Below are 22,137 nucleotides of genomic sequence, written 5' to 3'. Positions count from 1 at the left end.
CACAACATCGCGTCATTGCTAAGCTCTTCCCACTGTGCTCCCATATAGCCTTCACACACCGCACTATGTGCTTTTATCATGGCAAGCTGTCCCTTTCCTTGATACCTGTTGTCTGTTTAAACTGCATTCTAACGTTGCCCATTAAAATGCACTTTTTTTCTTTATGATAGTCTTTGTTGTTCTCCTGTGTAATTATTAAATTATGTATGGATTGCACACTGTCCCTTACATGCAATTGAAATATTGCTGTTTTTCAAAATTGATGCAGACATTGTTGGTGGTCGTGACTAAGTGAAGCACCACCATTTATTTTAATTATTATCACATCATTTCAAATAGGCCTTCCGGAACCTAAATAACGTACACAGATCGGCAATGGTATTATTTGTTTTGTTTTTCTAAATACTCCCTTAAGGTATCTTCCCCTCTTAAAATCTTTCAGTGGTATTAGCATCAACATCTGCTCAACAGTTGTTTAAACAGTTACACACACAACAGATACATTCCTTACACACCAGATATGGGGCCTCAAGCAATTCGTTTGGCAAGCTCCAAGGCAGGCCTTTCACCCTTTTCCGTGTCCCTATCTTTTTTTACATAGGAATTAGCAGCCTAAAGCTAATCATTGTGAACTTTTAGCCACATTCTGTGACTAATTACCCTTCATTATCAAATCGTAAAAAGCGGCCTTCAGTGTACTTTTGCAAGGAAAACATCAGCAAACTTAGCACAGACAATTGTAACAACTGTAGTAGAATGTATCTATTTTATTTCCGGTGTTTGCTTTTTGTGCAAAGAAACCTAGTTCAACATTTCCCAATTTAAAATAAGATTCACATATTGGATGATAGGTGTCTTACTTAAAACACATAAACATAAAGTAAACGCTGCAGTGTTTGTAACGTGTTCAGCACATTGCAGCTGAACACAAATTTAAACTACGAACACTTTCGCTCCTTCATCCATTCTCCTCTTCACTTCACATCTATTTTACCCCCATACACTCCTCTCCCTAGCTAGGACACGTTACAGTGAAATCTATTCTTTTCATGCCTTTCACTCCTTCTCTCCTCCATTTCTCTCCTAATTTCACCAAAATAGGTATAAACAATGTGAGCCTTTACACAACTGCTTACTTTGAGCACTTAATTATTAACACCTACTCTTTGGCCGTGCTATGTAAGAGACACATACTGGGTGTGACTGTGTACATGCTTACACATAAACAATTTTCACCTTTAAACTATTGCTTAATTTCAGCCGGGGTCTTCAAGTACACACCATGAAACTTAATCATTAACACCTGCTCTTTGGGCGTGCTGAGTAACAAACGCACACCTGGTGTAAATATGCACATGCTTCAATATTTACACATTTTTGTCATTTAAACTACGATTTCAGCCAGGTCTTCTTTTCCCATTTTCTCCTTCACTCTTCCACTCCTTTGCTAATTTCTCTCCACTCTCTCTCTCTCACTCCATCTATTTTTCTCCCTCTTACCCACTCTCTCCACACTTTCTGCCCTTCTCGCATTCTCCTCCTCTTCCCATCTGTTTTACCCCTCCCTCTCTCATACACTCCTCTCCCAAGCTAGGACATGTTACAATAAAATTTAAAGTATGTCACACTTTTCTTCATCTGAGCTAAACAAAAAAAGCATTGGCATAGTCAATATGTCTCATCTTTGAGACTTTACAAGTAAAAAAAAACTGAAGTATAAGACACCACGTTTACATTTACTGCATCCTAAATACAAAGTAAATGTAAACGTGAAGTCTTATACTTCAGTTTTTAGGTCTCGGCTAGCATACTACTGCGCAATTGCGCAGTCTCCCTGGTGAGACTTAATGAGGTAGAGGTATTTTTACTAGCGAGGTTAAGCCCCGCCCCTCTTTTCCATTGGCTGGCACCACAGTTCATGCTTAACGGTGGACAGGTATTGGAGAAGAGGTCCCAGTGACCTTCTTTCTCTGTAAGCCCCATCCTTTTCATACTGGGTTCCTTGACTTACTGGTGGAGTAAAAGGTTTATCTTCTTTATGGGGCGAAACAGATGGCCCCATAAAGAAGATAAGAAACCTTTTACATCAGCAGGAAGTCAGTCTGAAAGGGACGAGCTAAAAACAAAGGCCTGTGTCGTGGCGAGCGCTTGTTGGGTTTCTTGGCAGTTCGTTGTGCTGGGATCACAGCATGCAGGTTTATAATGTGACTTATGCATCAAAATTATTGCGTAGAGCTTGCCTCCTGGGCTACTTTAAAGCAAAGGGGCCTCAAGAATGCACACTTTTTGTGGGGCTGCCTAGGCAATCTTTTCCTTGCCTAGTTGAACTTGTGATCCCAACTGGCTAAACCAACACCCCGCCCCTCCTCTATAGAAAATATAAGTGGTGAGATGCCTGGGGCAGGGCAGCATTTTGTAAGAACATAATGTGTTTAGAGGCATTTTTATTAAGTTAGTTATCTGCTGTGATTTCTCGGTCCTCAGTTCCAGCCCATCTCTTTTGCCATTCCTGATGCAGCAGTGGAGAACCTGTAGCACCCCAGTGCTGACTCCCCCCCTTATTTGTATTTATTTATCTGCCGAGCCTCCGTGTGTGGAGGAAGCTGCCTTCTCCCTGCCTCCGGGTCCCGAGCAGCAGCCCGCGTGCTGCCTGTGTCTAATCCGACCTGGTCCAGCCTGCCTGCCTGCCTGCCGGTCACTGGAGCTCTCCTTGGCCTTCAGTGGAGGGAGGAAGGAGGGGTGGTGGATGGGACGGGAGAGGAGAGGAGGGCGGGCGGAGGAGGAGAGAGAGAGGGAAAGGAGGTGGGAGGGGGAGAATGTCTTGTTTGTGGCTTGTCAGCAATTGCTTGAGACAAGCTTCCATGTGTGAAAGCTACTTGGCATGAATGCCTGGGACGTACCAAGTCTGGCGAGAGGGGGGGAGCTGACAGCCAGGCGGCATGGCAGACAATAGGCCCCTCAAGCGTCCCCCCGGCTAAGTTGCTTTGATGTGTTGCGGGTGCCAGGCCGCCTGGGGCCCGTGGATTGCAGGACGGAGGTCTCTCTCGGGCGGCGCACACTTTTCCCCTCACTTTCTGGAAAGGAATCTGGAGGCCCTCTCCTGGTGACACAAAGGTAAGCAAGGCTGCATTCCTGCTACCTTGTTTTCTTTCTGTTTCTGCAGTTCTCTCACTTCCACGCGACCATACTGGCGTCCTGCTCCTATGACTTCACTGTCCGGTACTTTTGAAAAAAAAATGCGGTGGTGTGGCTTTTGAAAGGAATTCCGTTTGAGTCATAGTTCAGCTGCAAATAAGCCTTGTTAATAAGTGGAACATAAAACATTTTTCCCGTGTGCATGGATACGAAGTGCTACACTCATCCTTCAGCCCACGTTAACCAAACAGTCTCCTCTAAGGAAACCCGCCATGACAGATGTTACTGTCAACATTTTTCTTACAGATTGCGGAGTGATATTTCCGTTATTCATGGTAAATGTTGATAAGTCCAAGGGAAGCAGCAACAGCGTCACCTTATCCATTCTGTTCAGATACCATTGTGTGTGGCTTTCTTTTCACTAGTGTTCCTATCTACTGCATTGCCTCCATCGTCTTTCTTGTCTAATGCATTGTCTATGTCTGTCATGTTTTTTATGAATTTTTATGATGCTGTTGTGTAAATAATCGATTATTCCTATAAAGTCTTACATTATGAAATTTAACCAAAAAAATTACAAAACAAGTATTTTTGAGTAATAAAAATTTAAGAATTTTTCCATCAATTTGGTGATTATTCCTGTCAATATGGGCTCTTTCATTTACTCTTTTGTTACTTATTTAGTTCATTTATTGCTGCTTTCTAACTTAGCTATAGACCTTTTTTAAACTTATTGAGTTTCCTGAAAGCAGCATTTTTTTAGGCGTTAGGCTTGTATTCACCAGACTGACTAGTCACACCAAAGTCATGGCCCTTAAAATAGTTATCACCAGTGCTTGTTTTTAAAGGGTTCCATACATGCCCTCCTGCGTGGACCCCCCCCCTCGCGGATGTCCAGTGCCTCAATGACCTCTCTCTTACGAGTATGTGCGATTTCCCTCACCCCGCCCCACACTCTTGCGTCTCGCATTGGAGGAGAGGTGTTGGGTGAGGGCTTGTATTCATTAGGCCTGGGCGAAGCACTACGCTACACTCGCGGAGTTTGCGAAGTTTGCGCAACTTCGCACTACGCGAGCTGCACGTAGCACAGTCCGAACACGCGTAGTGCAGCGCTCATTTTTTGAGATCATATAGTTTGCCTTCTATATGATTTTTAATCAATACTTATTAAATATATAGTTATATACAATTTTACTTTTTTTGTCCATTTTTCACACTTACTGATTTTAGTTAATTGGTCATTCAATTTTGCTGATGTCCTAGGTTTTTATCCACATAAGTGAAGGAAGGCAGAGCAGGCTGGCACCGGGCAGCAAGCGATCCGGGGAGGGGGCAAAGGGCAGGTTAGGAAGAAAAAAGGTATAGGGGGTGAGGGACAAGAGTGGAGTGTCGTGTGTGAGACTCTGTGTGTGTGTGTGTGAGAGACTGTGTGTGAGACACTGAGTGTGAGACAGTGTGTGAGACACTGTGTGTTTGAGACACTATGTGTGTGTGAAGCTGTGTGTGTGAGACTGTGTCTGTGTGAGACACTGTGTGTGAGGCTGTGTGTGTGAGACACTGTGTGTGAGGCTGTGTGAGATGCTGTGTGTGTGAGACTGTGTGTGTGAGGCTGTGTGTGAGGCTGTGTGTGTGACGCAGTGTGTGTGAGACATTGTGTGAGACATTGTGTGTGTGACACTGTGTGTGTGTGTGATACACTGTGTGTGAGACTGATTGAGACACTGTGTGTTTGTGAGACACTGTGTGTGTGTGTGTGACCCTGTGTGTGTGTTACACTGTGTGTGTGTGTGTGTGTGATACACTGTGTGTGTGAGACTGTTTGAGACACTGTGTGTGTGTGAGACACTGTGTGTGTGTGTGTGAGGGACACTGTGGGTGTGAGCCTGTTTAAGACAATGTGTGAGACTGTGTGTGAGACACTGTGTATGTGAGACACTGTGTGTGTGAGGTACTGTGTGTGAGACACTGTGTGTGAGACACTGTGTGCGAGATTTTCTACTCACTCTCTACTACTCACTATTACTCACTCTCTACTACTCACTCTCTACTACTATACTCTACTCATTCCCTGCTAAACCCTCTACTACTCACTCTCTACTACTCACTCTCTACTACTCTCTCTCTACTACTCACTCTCTACTACTCACTCTCTGCTACTCACTCTCCCACTCTCTACTACTCAATATCTACTACTCACTCTCCCACTCTCTACTACTCAATATCTACTACTCAATCTCTACTACTCACTCTCCACTACTCACTCTCCACTACTCACTCTCCACTACTCACTCTCCACTACTCTACTACTCTACTCTACTCATTCTCTACTACTCACTCACGACTACACACTCGACTTCTCACTGTCTACTACATACTACTCTACTACTCTCTACCTACTACTCTACTACTCACTCTCTACCACTCACTCTCTACCACTCACTCTCTACCACTCACTCTCTACTACTCTCTACCATTCACTCTCTACTACTCTCTACCTACTACTCTACTACTCAAGTCTCTACCCTCTACTACTCACTCTGTGTTTGAGACACTGTGTGAGACTGTGTGTGAGACACTGTGTGAGACTGTGTGTGAGACACTGTGTGAGACTGTGTGTGAGACACTGTGTGTGTGTGAGACACTGTGTGTGAGGAACTGTGTGTGAGACACTGTGTGAGACACTGACACACTGTGTGAGACACTGTGTGGGAGATACTGTGTGTGTGTGTGAGATTCTCTACTCACTCTCTACTAACTACTACTCACTCTCTACTACTCACTACTACTCTCTCTACTACTCTCTACTACTCTCCTCATTCTCTACTACTCACTCTCGACTACTCACTCGACGACTCACTGTCTACTACTCATTCTCTACTACTCACTCTCTACTACTCTACTACTTGCTACCTACTACTCTACTACTCATTCTCTACTACTGTACTCTACTCATTCCCTACGAAACCCTCTACTACTCACTCTCTACTACTCACTCTCCCACTCTCTACTACTCAATATCTACTACTCACTCTCCCACTCTCTACTACTCAATATCTACTACTCAATCTCTACTACTCACTCTCCACTACTCACTCTCCACTACTCACTCTCCACTACTCACTCTCCACTACTCACTCTCCACTACTCGACTACTCTACTCTACTCATTCTCTACTACTCACTCTCGACTACACACTCGACTTCTCACTGTCTACTACATACTACTCTACTACTCTCTACCTACTACTCTACTACTCACTCTCTACCACTCACTCTCTACCACTCACTCTCTACCACTCACTCTCTACTACTCTCTACCATTCACTCTCTACTACTCTCTAGCTACTACTCTCTACCTACTACTCTACTACTCTAATCTCTACTCTCTACTACTCACTCTGTGTTTGAGACACTGTGTGAGACTGTGTGTGAGACACTGTGTGAGACTGTGTGTGAGACACTGTGTGAGACTGTGTGTGAGACACTGTGTGTGTGTGAGACACTGTGTGTGAGGAACTGTGTGTGAGACACTGTGTGAGACACTGACACACTGTGTGAGACACTGTGTGGGAGTTACTGTGTGTGTGTGAGATTCTCTACTCACTCTCTACTAACTACTACTCACTCTCTACTACTCACTACTACTCTCTCTACTACTCTCTACTACTCTCCTCATTCTCTACTACTCACTCTCGACTACTCACTCGACGACTCACTGTCTACTACTCATTCTCTACTACTCACTCTCTACTACTCTACTACTTGCTACCTACTACTCTACTACTCATTCTCTACTACTCACTCTCTACTACTCTACTACTTGCTAGCTACTACTCTACTGCTCACTCTCTACTACTCACGCTCTTCTCATTCTACCACTCACTCTACAACTCACTCTCTAACACTCACTTACTAATCACTCTACTACTCACTCTCTACTACTCACTCTACTACTCTCTACTACTCATTTGACTACTCACTCTACTACTCACTCTCTGCTACTCACTCTCCTACTCTATACTACTCACTCTACTACTCGCTCTCTACTACTCACTCTCTACTACTCACTCTCTACTACTCACTCTCTACTACTCACTCTCTAATACTCTACTGCTCTCTACTACTCTCTACTACTCACTCTCTACTACCCTCAACTACTCTACTCATTCTCTACTACTCACTCTCTACTACTCACTCTCTACTACTCACTCTCTACTACTCACTCTACTACTCTCTACTAGTCACTCTACTACTCTCTATTAGTCACTCTACTACTCTCTACTACTTGAGACAATGTGTGAGACTGTGTGTGAGATACTGTGTGTGTGAGACACTGCGTGTGTTTGAGACACTGTGTGTGAGACACTGACACACTGTGTGTGAGACACTGTTTGGGAGACACTGTGTGTGTGTGAGAGATTTTCTACTCATTCTACTACTCACGCTCTACTACTCACTCTCTACTCACTCTCTACTACTCTACTACTCACTCTCTACTACTCTACTCATTCTCTACAACTCTCTACTACTCATTCTCTACTACTCACTCTCTACTACTCTACTCACTCTACTACTCACTTACCACTCACTTACTACTCACTCTATACTCACTCTACTAACCCTCTACTACGCACTCTCTACTACTCTCTACTACTCCCTCTCTACTACTCTCTCTCTACTACTCTCGCTCTACTACTCTCGCTCTACTACTCTCTCTCTACTACTCTCTCTCTCTATTACTCACTCACCTACTCTCTACTACTCACTCTCTACTACTCAATATCTACTACTCACTCTACTACTCTCTACTACTCACTCTCTACTACTCTCTACTACTCACTCTCTACTACCCTCAACTACTCTACTCATTCTCTACTACTCACTTTCGACTACTCACTCTCTACTACTCACTCTCTACCACTCACTCTCTACCACTTACTCTCTACCACTCACTCTCTACCACTCACTCTCTACCACTCACTATCTACCACTCACTATCTAACACTCACTCTCTACTAATCTCTACCATTCACTCTCTACTACTCTCTAGCTACTACTCTCTACCTACTACTCTACTACTCTAGTCTACTCTCTACTACTCACTCTGTGTTTGAGACACTGTGTGAGACTGTGTGTGAGACACTGTGTGTGAGGAACTGTGTGTGAGACACTGTGTGAGACACTGACACTGTGTGAGACACTGTGGGAGACACTGTGTGTGTGTGAGATTCTCTACTCACTCTCTACTAACTACTACTCACTCTCTACTACTCACTCTCTACTACTCTACTACTCTCTACCTACTACTCTACTACTCTCTACCTACTACTCTACTACTCACTTCCCACTACTCAGTCTCTACTACTCACTCTCTACTACTCACTCTCTACTACTCACTCTACTAACCCTCTACTACTCACTCTCTACTACTCACTACTACTCTCTACTACTCACTCTCTACTACTCACTCTCTACTACTCACTCTCTACTACTCACTCTCTACCACTCTCTACTACACTACTCTACTCATTCTCTACTACTCACTCTCTACTACTCACTCTCTACTACTCACTCTCTAATACTCTCTACTGCTCTCTACTACTCACTCTCCTACTCACTCTACTACTCACTCTACAACTCATGCTACTACTCTCTCTACTACTCTCTACTACTCTCTACTACTCACTCTCTACTACTCTCTGCCATTCACTCTCTACTACTCTCTACCTCCTACTCTACTACTCTCTCTACTACTCACTCTCTACTCAATATCTACTACTCACTCTCTAATACTCTCCACTCACTCTTGACTACTCACTGTCTACTACTCATTCTCTACAACTCCCTCTCTACTACTCTACTACTCTCTACCTACTACTCTACTACTCACTGTGTACTACTCTCTTCTCACTCTACCACTCTCTCTACTACGGACTTACTACTCACTCTACTACACCTCTACTACTCACTCTCTACTACTCATTCTGCTACTCTCTCTCTGCTACTCTCCCTCTGCTACTCTCCCTCTGCTACTCACTCTCTGCTACTCACTCTCTACTGCTCTACTCTACTCATTCTCGACGTCTCACTGTCTACTACTCATTCTCTACTACTCCCTATCTACTACCCGATTGTGTGGAGGGAAGTCTCTTCTGGGTAGGCTGGAGGTTGGCGCTTAGTCTCCTCCTCATTTTTATCTAATATAAGCCCATGCAGAGCGGAGCGCGCAGGGGACGCGTGTAAGGTGGGGGCACTGTTTATTGTGAATCTGCCCAACGCTAGCTGTTGCCACTCGGCGCCGCATTTTGCCATTTTGCCAACAGCCTCCCCTCCATTATTGTCAGACTAGCTTGTACACCAGCGAATTTTACTTTATTGGGAGATCTCAATATCCACTTTGATGACACCACCAATCACACTGCTGTACACCTGCTAGCGAGTCTCTCAGCCCTGCAATTGACCCAATTAGTACCTGACCCGACCCACACAAAAGGCCATCTACTCGACCCTATCTTCAGTAACTGCACAGATCTGAAAGTAGGAAACCCTCCCCCATTCCGTGATCTAACCATCTTTTGATCCCTTTTGTCTGGATCACTCCTGACCGGCACCCCCTCCCAACACTACAACACTCACGCAAAGAAACTGGGCCAAACTTCCGCTGGACGACTGGCTGACAGCTCTCTCCTGGATTACGAGAACTGAAATGTAAATGTAAAAGACTAGAAAGGAAGTGGAGACTGAATTTCTCCCCCTCCAGGAAAACTGCCTACAGAGAAATGCTCAGAACTTATAAAAACGAGATCAAATTGGCACCATCAGCCTTCTTTGTAGGAAAAATCAACGCAGCAGCCTCCAAACCAAAAGAGATCTTGTGATCATCCTTAAACTCCCAGAACAGCCCCCTGACCCCTCTAATACACGAGTTCTTTTTCCACAAAATTCAAAATACTTACACTTCTTTCCCCCCTATCCCTACCACTGCCCTGTCAACCACCCCCTCTATCTCAGATACTCAACCCCGGGCTATCCTTTAATCCTTTCCTCCTCTTAACTTTACCACACTAGAATCTATTCTGCCCCAGGAAAAATTAGGCTTTCCTAATGATCCAGCTCCCCCACGTTCTCTGAACTTAACCAGCCACAAGATTATTTCAACAGTACTCAACTTACTCAATGCTTCTTTATCCACTAGCTCTGTCCCCCCTCCTTGGAAGTGCGCCATGGTAAAGGCCCTTCTCAAAAAACCTAACCTTGACCGGAGAGATCCTAGCAACTACTGGCCAATCTCCCTACTCCATTGGCTGAGTAAGATCCTGGATAAGCATACCAACACCTCGCTAGTAAAATTTCTTGGGGCCGTCACATGCTCGACGTCTCTCAAACTGGATTCCGTCCCATGCATGGGACCGAAACCGCGCTGCTTGCAGTGACGGAGGAGGCAAGGAAGATCTTAGACCAGGGGGGATCAGCCGCTTTAATCCTCCTTGACCTAAGTGCCGCCTTCGACACTGTCAACCACAGCATTTTACTTCAGCGGCTCTCCAGCATAGGGATCTCAGGAAAAGCCATTACCTGGCTTGGATCCTTCCTCTCTGACTGCTCTTTTCAAGTGTTTGAGGGCAACACTACCTCTCCAAGCAAGCCTCTTGTTTGCGGCGTACAGCAGGGCTCTTCTCTGAGGCCTACGTTATTTAATGTTTACATGGGCCCCCTAGCTGAGATAGTCCGTCCGTATGGAATAAAAACCATTACCTACGCAGACGACACTCAGCTAGTGGTGGCCCTTAATTAATCGGACACTGCGTCCAACAATCTTAGGGCCTGCCTGGAAGAGGTCTCCAAATGGATGACCTCGTCGTGCCTAAAACTCAATGGCGAAAAAAAACGAGCTTATGCTCCTAGGCAATCCCTCTCCGCCCTCAATCAAGTCACTGTGGCCCACCTGTCTCAGCTCTCCCCCACCCCAAAGGATAAAATAAAGAGCCTAGGCATTTGGTTGGACAAATCCCTCTATTTTAATGCCCAAGCTGCCAAACTATCAGCAATTTGTTTTGGCCTACTCAGGCTCATACGGAAGATTCTTCCCCTATTGCCTTTCCAAGCCAGACAGATCATGATCCAGGGGATTGTTGTCTCGAGGCTGGACTTCTGGAATGCCTTGTATCTAGGGGCCCCCCAATACACCCTGAACCCGCTCCAGATCATACAAAACTGTGCAGCACGAACACTACTTCAAATTCCCCGCCAACTTTCTGTGAAAGCTGGCCTGAAGAGCCTTCACTTGCTCCCGGTCATAGAAAGAATTGAGTTCAAGACCCTCTGCATAACTCAACTGCATACTGGAAAACTGGAGCTGTCATCAGCCACTCATTGATTACTTCATGTAGCCCTCTTAGACAGCTTAGATCATCATCCTCTCTCCTGGTGACTGTACCCAGGATTAAGAGAGCCAGATGCGGAGGCCGGTCCTTTTCGTACAACGCTTCAATACTTTGGAACTCTCTTCCCCATCATCTTCGCGCAGAGCCCAACCCCTACAAGCACAAGTCTGCAGCCCTAGGACGCCTCAGGGTAGCTATCGCGCTCTATAAAGGACCTTTTCATTTCGTTTAATGCTTATTCAAGTACATTAAAATCACCCATAATCAGAAATGCTTCCGTAAATAATATATTAAACATTATTCACAGAATATTAAGTTACAAAATGGGTTACTCCTCATCACATCACATAAATATTCATGCTGTTAAAACATTTCTGGTGGGAGACAGAAGGAAAAATACAGCACTGCAAAGTCAACCTTAGTATGAACCTTTACATTAATCCCTTAGACACATTCATGATTTTCTTCTACGTTTCCAGTTACATGTATAATGTTTAGCAACAAACAAGGAATTACAAATACCTGTTTTTACAGATATAGATTTACCTTCCAAAAATCAGTCATTCTTGTAATAGAATTAAATGTCATTCTGTCTGTTTGTGACACTGGTGTCTCCAGGAAAAGGTTTTGCATAGCTTTGTTTAATGTGTACATGTTTGAGTCTACCATTCCAAATGCCACTAAACAGAAAACCAAGAAAAACAGACTCACTCTAATGTGTTCATTTCAGTTACTTCTAAAAATTTTAGACATTCCTTATAACATATTTTAGGATTCTTTTTTCAGATTATAAATACCGATAACATTAGCATTTCACTTCATGGAAAGATAACTTTGCTCTTCTGTAAAAACGGATTCACTAGATGCTTCCCGTAAGAAGACGTGCAATCTTTAAAACGCATGCCTATGGAGAAAGGGCTCCACATTAAATGGTAAGTGCATTTGTTTTACTTCCCTCATTCAAAAATTATACAGCGACAGGGAAAACACATCCACAATGCTATTCTATTAAATTACAATGTATTTTATCCAGTACTTAATTTGTTTAAAAAACAAAATAGCAAGTGCCATGGCCCTTGTCAGCCTCCGCCTCAAATTAAGCACCGATTTTATCTCTTCTCATGTAGGAGCACGTTCAGGAACATTTAACTCCGTTTTATTCACCACCCAGTACGGCAAGTAGGGTTTTAAAGGCTGTGCAAGGAAATGAGATGAAAATGTTTTAGCAAAATAGTTGGGGATTCATAGTTAAAAGTAAGTACATTTCCATTTATGAAATCAACACTAGAGTAATAAGTCAAAAACCGTTAAAATATTGTGAAATGAAAGTCATGCACAGCCGACCAAGCAACAGCCCAAAGTTATCTGTTGCATAGTGATTTTTCTAAAAAAATGCATAAATGCATAAATGGATTAATGAGTGAGTGAACGAGTGGCTGCAGATTACAACACTATCATAGGCCGAAGTCACAACCGCATTATAGTGTTATAAAAATGGCAAAAGTAAATATTATACAATGCAAGCATTACAGCAGGTGTGGTCCCTGCTGTGTCAAGAGGACTTACGTTACATCAATAACTAGCATCATTATGGTAGTGCAAGCATACCAGTGAAAGCATTATACGCGAGTGGGCACCACAGTACTAATAAAGGCCCGTCATATGGCAAGAGTTACCTTATTAATATTATGCATCTTTAAATTTGCCCTATCATTCGGTTCTAGTAGTTATATCTGTGCCAAGAAATGTGCCAGTGCTGAGAGCTTACCAGAGTTTATATGCCCTCAGGAAAAGGAGAGCTCCTCTCTCTTTTTAGGTATCAAGGTGCTGAATGGTGCTCAGAGCACAATAAAGCCTCTGCCCCGTGTAAACTGCTATGGTGTCTCAACACTATTGGTCATGGGAAGGAATGTTATGTGAGCCGTAAAGAGCACAAGACATAAATGTTGGTTGGAAGGACTGTGCTATTAATTGCTGGGACAGAATGTCAAACTTGTGATTAAACTTTGTTTGCCAAACAGACTCCATGAGTTTCAGGAAAGGGGTATGTCCAAGCCTTTTTATCTGCGTTTCAGGGGTTATATTCATAGAATGTTCTCTGAACTTTCCAATCCAAAATAAAGGAGTGTCCCAAATAGCAGAAGTTACTGGAACAAAGGCACTACAAAAGGGGGCGTGGCTTTGGCGCCAATCGCAATGGCCGCCTGAAGAGGGTCCTCCGCCAAACTGGGACGCAGCTTGCCTCATAAATGCGCTCTCCGGTACCCTTTCTTCTACAGGACGTCGGTGGTATGCAGCGGAAGGATCTGTGTAACTGGTGAGCCTCTTCTTCATCTGCACAAACCTGCCTGCACTCTCCTATTTGCGGCGGTCCGTTTCCCTCACATCGGGAACGGCCGCCGCTGCAATTTAGCGCATTTCCTCATTCTTCTGATTTTCCCCACATCATGTCGCTGCATTTGACCCGATGCACCTGCAATCCTAATCTGGCAGTTTTTGACTAGTAATTCTCAGGATTTTCAGAACGGAGCTGGATTTCGTTTAATATATGCCCCTTGATGTTGAACTGCCCTCAAGTGTCACTGCATTGCAAATATGCCCTCAGGTGACAATACAATGACTGCCTCACAACTCACAACAGGTATTTTTTCAATATTTCAATATGTTTCACAGTACAGTTCTTCCATCTTATGGCAATTTTTGTGTCCTACCACTTAATGACTGATGACTGATATCTATTTTTCCTGATGGTCTCCTTGGATGTTTTTCCTTCCTCACATGTGTTTTAGTCGCCTTGTAGTTCTTAATGCTGACTCTTGCCTTTCCGGAGCTGCTATTTCTTTCATTATGGATGTCACTGTGGTTATTTTTCATACCCGCGCTCTGTGACTTTTTTCTTGGGATGCGTTTCTCTTACTTTGGATATCAATTCAGCTTTGCCTGCTCACGTTGCCTTCACCCATTTCTTTTTTGCAGTTTCTTACTCCTTTCTAGCTTGCTTGACAACGAGTCGGAGGTACTTTGTTTCCTATGGTTAAATTGCATGCGCCAAAATTTATTTTTGTGCCCTCTCCAAGTGTTCAAGTATCACCCTCCTCTGCTTTGCACGCCTCTACTTCTGTGCTAACAATGGCTGGAGCAACGCCTCACCGCTCCTCTACTACGCAGGCTACGTCCAATAAAGATTCTCCTCCTACCACGTTATCTAAGCGCTTGAAGCACGATCCTTCTTCTCGTGACAAATCTTCATCTCCTATTTCTATGGAATTCATTTTGGAGGAAATACGTGCGTTACGTCCGTTTATTGAGGAGACTAACAAATACATGCAGCTCTTGAAGGAAAAATGGTCAGTTATGGATACCCGGATTACTTCTGTCGAACAACAAGTCTCGGAGATACAAATCAACTCCCAACGCATCTCATCTTTAGTAAAAATCAGTTCCCTCTCTTCAGCAACATACTGAGGACTTAGAAAATCGTAATAAAAGGAATAACCTCCGTATTTACGGTCTACCGGAATCCTTGGAAGGTGAAGATCCAGTGACCTTTTTCACCTCCTTCTTGCCAAAGCTTTTGGATATGTCACCCACTACCTCTCTCAGTATCCAAAGAGCTCACAGGCTTGGTTCTCGCTCAGCTACTTCAGCAAAACCTCGCAGAGTCATCATTCTCTTCTTGAAGTTTACAGATTTGCATTCAGTCCTCTCAGCGGCTAGAACCAAATGTCAAATTTCCTGGCTTGGCCAAAGAGTTTTTATTTCCCAAGATGTCTCAAATGCCACGGCGACAAGAAGGAAAGAGTTTTTGTCTCTTCGCCCATCTCTACGAGCTCTTGGTGCTCGATATGGTCTGTTTCACCCGTGCATCTTCAAGGTCACTCATCAAAATCGAACATGGACTTTTCAGGATCCTGGTGAACTTAAGAACTTCATCCTTCTTCAATCCAACACTGGCATGGACACTTCCTCTTCTTCTAGCGGCTGATTAGTTCGTTATTAATATTTGTTTGTCTCCTGATTGTTCCCTCTCATGTTAATTCTGTGGTAGTTTTATATTTACTTTTATCTTGTTTATTTTTTATATGTGGATATATGTTTTAGTCTGTTGATACCATACCTTATATTGTACCCCTAATGTTGCTCCTTTGTTCACATTCTTTTTTTATTTCCCTCCATAGCTTTGTGACGCCTGTTCCCTTCCTGTGGCTCCCTTCCTATAATTTCTTGTGGTCCTGGTGCGGTTGGATTGCTGCTCTTCGTACGGTCCATTTCGTTTAGTGTCGCCATCACCACACTTCCCTCTTGTATTTCCCTTCAGGTATGTTTTTTGCAGTCATCCTTTTGGATGTGAACTGTCTCTTCTTTTTTCTACCTTTTTGCATTTTTGCATTCTTTCCTCCTTTCTCCCGTTTCTACTTTTTCTCTCTCTTGGAAGTTCCTCGCTACTTTCTCTTTTTCCTTTTACTCCTTTCTTTCTTCGGCTCTATGATGTCTGCTTACTTTTTGGTATTTTTTGCTGTTCTTACAATTGTTTCTTTTATAAGTTTCGAGTTGTTTTGTCGTGTTTATATCTAGGACCCTAATTATATATTCCCGATTTATGCCCTTGTGAGGTTATAATCAATATTATCCTGATAAAGGCATAAGAATCAGATCCATATTCAGTAATAGCCCATGCAGTCCAAAGCACAGCACGGCTACTCCCATCGACTCCTAGAAAGCACAACGCGTTCTTTAAACAAACCAAGCCTCCAGCAGCCCGGGAAAATCACCCCTGCTTTTGTTTTGATTTGAACAAGAACTCCTGAAGTCCAGAAAGAACTGTTAGTTCTTAGTGACGTCTTATGTCCAAACTTACGTCAAACCCGGCACCTTCCAGGTATAAAATACCAACAGTTGCCTTAAGCAAACACACAGTGGTTTGGAGCAGAGCAGCCATCTACTTGCCCGAGAGCCCAGCTGATGCAAGAGCCCACGGAAGCCACCCCTCCCGTTTGACGCACTGAGAGAGACGCTGCCTTTTTCTCCAGCCGAGAAAATCCAGCTCCGGTGTTTCCAGCCTACCCTTGCGGGTTGCTGGGAGATCGAGTCCTGAGGAAAGAGATACCAGACCTCCCACATTCTATTACCAAGGTACAAAGCTGACTAAAACCTTAAGAGAATTCTTGATTCAGATTCTTGGCAAAACTATCTTAACTTAAACTGCTACTTACTCATCCCTTCCCACGTATTAGGCTTAGGTCAGGTACACCGGGGTAGGCTTAGTTAGAAGCACCAGTTGAGTACGTTAGTCAATGTATTTGTGTATGTATATATTTTATCCACTTTAAAGTATCATATGGCTAAGAAACCATATCAATGCTTTTACAGTATTATTTCATAATACTACTTTTACTGTACGCACTTTACTTTACTTTAAGTATTGCAATTGTGGCAATTCATTTCTCTTGCATGAGGAAGAAGACTGCTCAATAAATAACACCTTTTATTGAAAACGCCTGTCTCTCTATTTCTCTGCATTCTGGTGAAACTAAGTATGCACTGCTGACTGAGTGAAATAGCTGCCTATTGTTTTCACACGACTCTAGAGATACACTCTTATTCTGAGGGAGCAAAGTTGTCATGTTTATGCGGTTGTCGGAAACTGAATCCCTTCTTTTCTGAGCCAGGGAAGTTCATCCCTCCCTATTCATTCAAGGAAGTTTCCAGTGACCTCTGAGCTAGCTGGCGCAAAACCTAAATTAAGTTTAACATAATCAGTAGAGACCTAGATGACCTCAGTCCTATGTCTACACTGCTGTTTATGTTATTCCAATGCGCAGAGCCTATTGGGAAAATAGGAACTACACAACAGTTTCTTGAAATGTACGGCTCTATGATGTTTACATGTTTTGCACTTTTTGATGTTACTAAATCTGTTTCATTTATACATTCAGAGTGGTTTCCTGGAATGTAAAAGGTTTTATTAATCCCATTAAATGGCAGAGAGTACTTTCTCACTTATCCTCCTATTCCCCCAATATTGTCGTTCTACAAGAGACTCACCTTACTGAACTTGAATCTCTTAAACTTAAAAGATCCTGGGTTGGCACAGTTTTGTTCTCCCCCTCTGATAACAAAAAAAGGGTGTTGCTATTTTAATCCATAAAAAACTGAAATGTAAAGTTCTTTTAGAAGACAAAGATACGGATGGTAGATGGATTTTGGCTAAACCTTTAATTAATTGAATTCCTTTAACTGTTCTTAATGTTTACGGTCCTACAAAACCTGACTCCTCTTTCTGGCCTTAATCACAAGCAAATGTATTAAACACAAAGATGATTTTTTCCTGTTGGGAGGGGATTGTAATAGATTATGGACCCATTCCATGACCGCAAATCTACAGTTCGTTTTATACCACATAAACCCCACAAACAATTTCTAGATACTATTTCTCAATTACATCTTATTGACTCCTGGAGGCTCACACACCCTGATACTTTAGAATATTCTTTTTTTCTGCTCCCTACTCTTCTTTTTCTCGTCTTGACTATATTTTTCTCTCTCAACCCTTATCTCAAAACGTACTGTCTTCTTCTATTGAACCTATTGTCATCTCAGATCATGCTCCTATTGTAACAGATCTTGATTTACTTCCTCCTCTCCCTAAATCTTCTTGTTGGCATTTTAATTTTTACCCTTCTCACTGACCCTAACTTCTCTTCCTCTTTTGGCTCTTTTACTAATGATTTCTTTCACTTTAATTTGGATCCTAATACTCCTTCTCATATTCTTTGGGATTCCTTTAAAGCCACTGCAAGGGGCTTTATCATTGATTTTGTCTCTCAGAAAAAGAAGCAATTTCTTCAAAAACGTAAACTTTCTCTATCCCATATTAAAAAATTGGAACACCAATTCTATACCTCTTCTGATAAATGCATGTCACCTAGTCTTTTGCAAGCGAAAGTTGCCTTCAATAAACTTACCACTGATAATGCATCTTCTATACTTCTTCGTAGTAGTGCGCGTTATTATGGTGCTCGTAACAAATCCGGAAAACTCTTAGCCAATTATCTTAAATCCTGTAAGGAACGTACCTCATAGATTCGGTCTATTCCCCTGACAACACCCTTCATCATACTGACAAAGATATACTCAACCAATTCCAATTATTCTATCGACAGTTATATACTCCAGAATCTCCTCCGACTCCCTCTCTTATCCAATCTCATCTTCAAAAAAAACCCACTCCTTCTACCTCTCATCTTAATTTTCCAGACCTGGAACTTGATCATTCATTACATGAACTCTCTTCAGCTTTGTCTTCTCTTACTAAGGGTAAAACACCTGGTCCTGATGGATTTTCAGTTGAAATTTATTTACATTTCTCTGACCTCTTATTGCCCAAGCTTTTATCACTTTTTCAATCATTCTACTCGTACGGTAAGTCGGAAGGTTCCTTTCAAGACGCCACCATTTGTCTTATTCCTAATGATGGTTGTGATCCCAAATACTGTAAAAATTACCGTCCAATTTCATTAGTTAATGTTGATTACAAACGTTTTGCTAAATTACATGCTCTGCATCTAGATCCATTTATGCCTCATCTTGTTGGTAAAGAGCAATGTGGCTTTATCAAAGGAAGGCTTACTTCTGATAATTCTCGGCTCTTTCTTAACGTCTTAAATAAAGCCTCATCCCTCTCATTTTCTTTGGCCGCTATTTCTGTAGATGCGGAAAAGGCCTTTGATAGAGTAGACTGGTCCTTTTTGTTTGCTTCCCTAAAATGGCGTGGCTTTGGCCCAACGTTATTTCTCTCATATCCTTATTATATTCCTCACCCAAAGCCTCAATTCTTGTAAATGTTCAACTTTCCTCTTCCTTCTCCCTCCAAAGAGGTGTTCGTCAAGGCTGCCCTTTATCCCCTCTTCTTTTTGTTTTAGATCTTGAGCCGTTTCTCTCCTCCATTCGCAAAAATTCTTCTATCACTGGCTTTCTCTATGGTGATCATCAATTCAAACTTTCTGCATATGCAGACGATATCCTTCTGTTTATCTCAAATCCCGAAATTTCTATCCCCCCTTTATTGTCTGAGTTTACGGCAATCTCCCTTGTCTCAGGTTATAAAATCAATTCCGATAAAACTGAAATTCTCCCTTTGACCATTTCCTGTCTTCCCCATCTTTTTTCCTCGACTGGCTTTGTTTGAAACAATACGAAGATCAAATATCTCAGTATTTGGTTCTCTAATTCTATCTCCTCCTCTATTAAATTAAATATGTCAATTGTTCTTACTCGAATTGACCAGCTGTTTTCCTCCTGGAATCCCCTCTTTCTTTCTTGGTGGGGTTGTCTTGATTCTATCAAGATGATGATTGCCCCCATTCTTATCTACATCCTCTCTATGTTACCTGTCCATATTCCAGCCCTTTATTTCAAACGAATTGACTCCTCTCTTTCAAAGTTCTTTTGGAAAAATAAAAAATCTAGAATTTCTCTTGTAGCTCTTCGTCAATCCAAATCAAATGGTGGGGTTCTCTTTCCGGATTTCCGTCTTTACCACAAATCCTACTCTTTACGTCAAGCAGCTCCTTTTTGGTTTCGCATTGAACAGATTTTATTGCAACCCTTCTTCTTTGAGGAGGTTCTGCGACTTTCTACCAAATCTCCCTACACCTCCCTTCCTTTGTTAAACACACCTCTTCTCTTTTGAAACCTTTGGTTTTTCCGACGGACATTTCACACGACTCATTTCTACTCACCCCCATTTGGTATAACGCTCTTCTTCTCTTAAATAACAGACCTATTTGTTGGACATCTTGGAGGTTGAAAGGTATCATATGGGTTAATCATCTTTTTGATGGTGTGTCGCTTTGTTCTTTTCCCCAGTTTCAACTCCTTTTCCGATGCCCAGGCTCTTTTCTCCAGAAATTTATCGTGCTTATGGGATTAATCCTTGACTGTTATTATTCTCTTCCCTCTTCCACCCCATTAAAACCTCCATCTCACCTTCTTGTAATTCTCTCTACCCTTCCTAAGGCTTCTCAGATTTACAAGTTGTATGCCTCTCCTAACCCAGATATTGTCAAAACTAAGTTGGAGCTTTATTGGGGAAAAGATTTGGATTGTACCTACTCTGTTGCTTTCTGGGATCAGCTCTGGTCCAAAATATTAAAAATCTCTCTATCTGCATCTCTTACACAATCTTTATTTTTTCTCTATCATAGATTGTACTTTACCCCCTCTTCTCTTCCTCGCTTCACATCCTCCTCTGACTCTAATTGTTGGACTTGTGGTGCCTCTAACGCTGATCTTGTACACATGTTCTTTCTCGGTCCTACTATTTCTGTTTTCTGGAATAAGGTCTGGCCTAAGTGATAGAAAAAAAGTGCACTTAACCTAGTCTTGGGCTAACACTTCATTTGTGATCACTGTCTGTCACTTTTTGTGTTCGTCTCTGTTATTGTGATATATGTCCCCCCCCCCCTATGCTCCGCCCTGTGCGTGGCTATGCCAGGGCATTTTGTAAGCAGACCCGATGATGAAGCATGTCACACACATTTGTGTGGGAATGAGGGCAGTTTTTCAGAACAATGAATTTTGCCACTGCTTGTTTCTTTATTCACTAGAGGTCTGGTCCTCTCCACCCCTTTATGTGTTTACATGTGATATTAGGGGGTCGGGTGGTAGGGTTTTTTTTTACCCTCTCCCCTTTTCTGTGAATGATAACTGACGTCTGCCCACAGATGGTGCCTATATATAGCTCTGTTGCATAAACTCGGGAGGTTGGAGAAATCACCAAAGAATCTGATAGTGTAACCTACTGGAGCAAAAGGTTATTGGGCCCAGCCTGGCACCAGGAGGAAATCAAAAGGCAAGGAATCTACAGTTGAAAGTAAACATAAAAGTATACATTTTTGAAGACATTCAAATCAATACCCCAATTTTTTTTAAATTGTCTTTATGAAATGAAATGAAATGAAAATGCGTTTTGTAAATCGAAGATAGTTGCCCGGAGGTGTCCAAGCGCTGTGACTGAAAGTTGCTCTTACAGTTGGGTGGATAGCTCAGAGGATGAAGAGGGCCTATTTATTAAACAAAAAGGTTTTCAGAAGGAAGTTAGGTCAGGATTGGACCTTAAGTGGGGGGGAGGGGGGGGACGAGTGTTCCACAACCTGGCCACATTTAGGGTGAAAGAACGGCCTCCCGCTCTAGTCCGTTTGACCTTGGGCACGATAGCAAGAAATGCATTGGCTGAACGCAGCTGTCTGCTAGGGTGGTACGGGGTGATTAAAGGGAGATTAATTGCTGGACCTGTTTCCCAGAATGACTAATGGGCAATACAGAGGGACTTAAAGCTAATCCTGTCCCTAACAGGGAGCCAGAGCAGGGTTTTCAGTCCAGGTCTAGCAGAAAGCCTACGGGGAATTTGCAATAGGGTACGGGCCGCACAGTTTTGAATAACTTGCAGTTTCCGCAATGTGGAGTCGGGGGCTCCAGGATAAAGTGAGTTTCCAAAATCTAGCCTAGAGTGGATCAGTCCCTGTACGACGGTTTGTTTGGCCTTGAATGGTAACAGGGGGAGTATCCTCCTTAACATTCTGAGAAGGCCAAAACAGGTGGCCGATAGCTTGATGGCC

The 22,137-nt window shown here is 42.8% G+C and overlaps 1 protein-coding gene across 1 annotated transcript in view; it reads right to left on the bottom strand.

Annotated features, from left to right (window-relative positions):
* Positions 1-22,137, bottom strand: part of PKD2L2 (polycystin 2 like 2, transient receptor potential cation channel) — a 1,643,803-nt gene that overhangs the window by 1,216,025 nt on the left and 405,641 nt on the right. The window contains exon 4 of the mRNA XM_086929456.1: positions 12,065-12,198. Coding sequence (XP_086785582.1) covers positions 12,065-12,198 — 134 coding nt within the window. The remainder of the gene's footprint in view (positions 1-12,064; positions 12,199-22,137) is intronic.

This window comes from Lissotriton vulgaris, chromosome 7 (assembly GCF_964263255.1).
Source record: "Lissotriton vulgaris chromosome 7, aLisVul1.2, whole genome shotgun sequence".
Lineage (NCBI taxonomy): Eukaryota > Metazoa > Chordata > Amphibia > Caudata > Salamandridae > Lissotriton > Lissotriton vulgaris.
This window is presented reverse-complemented; position numbering and strand designations above follow the sequence as displayed.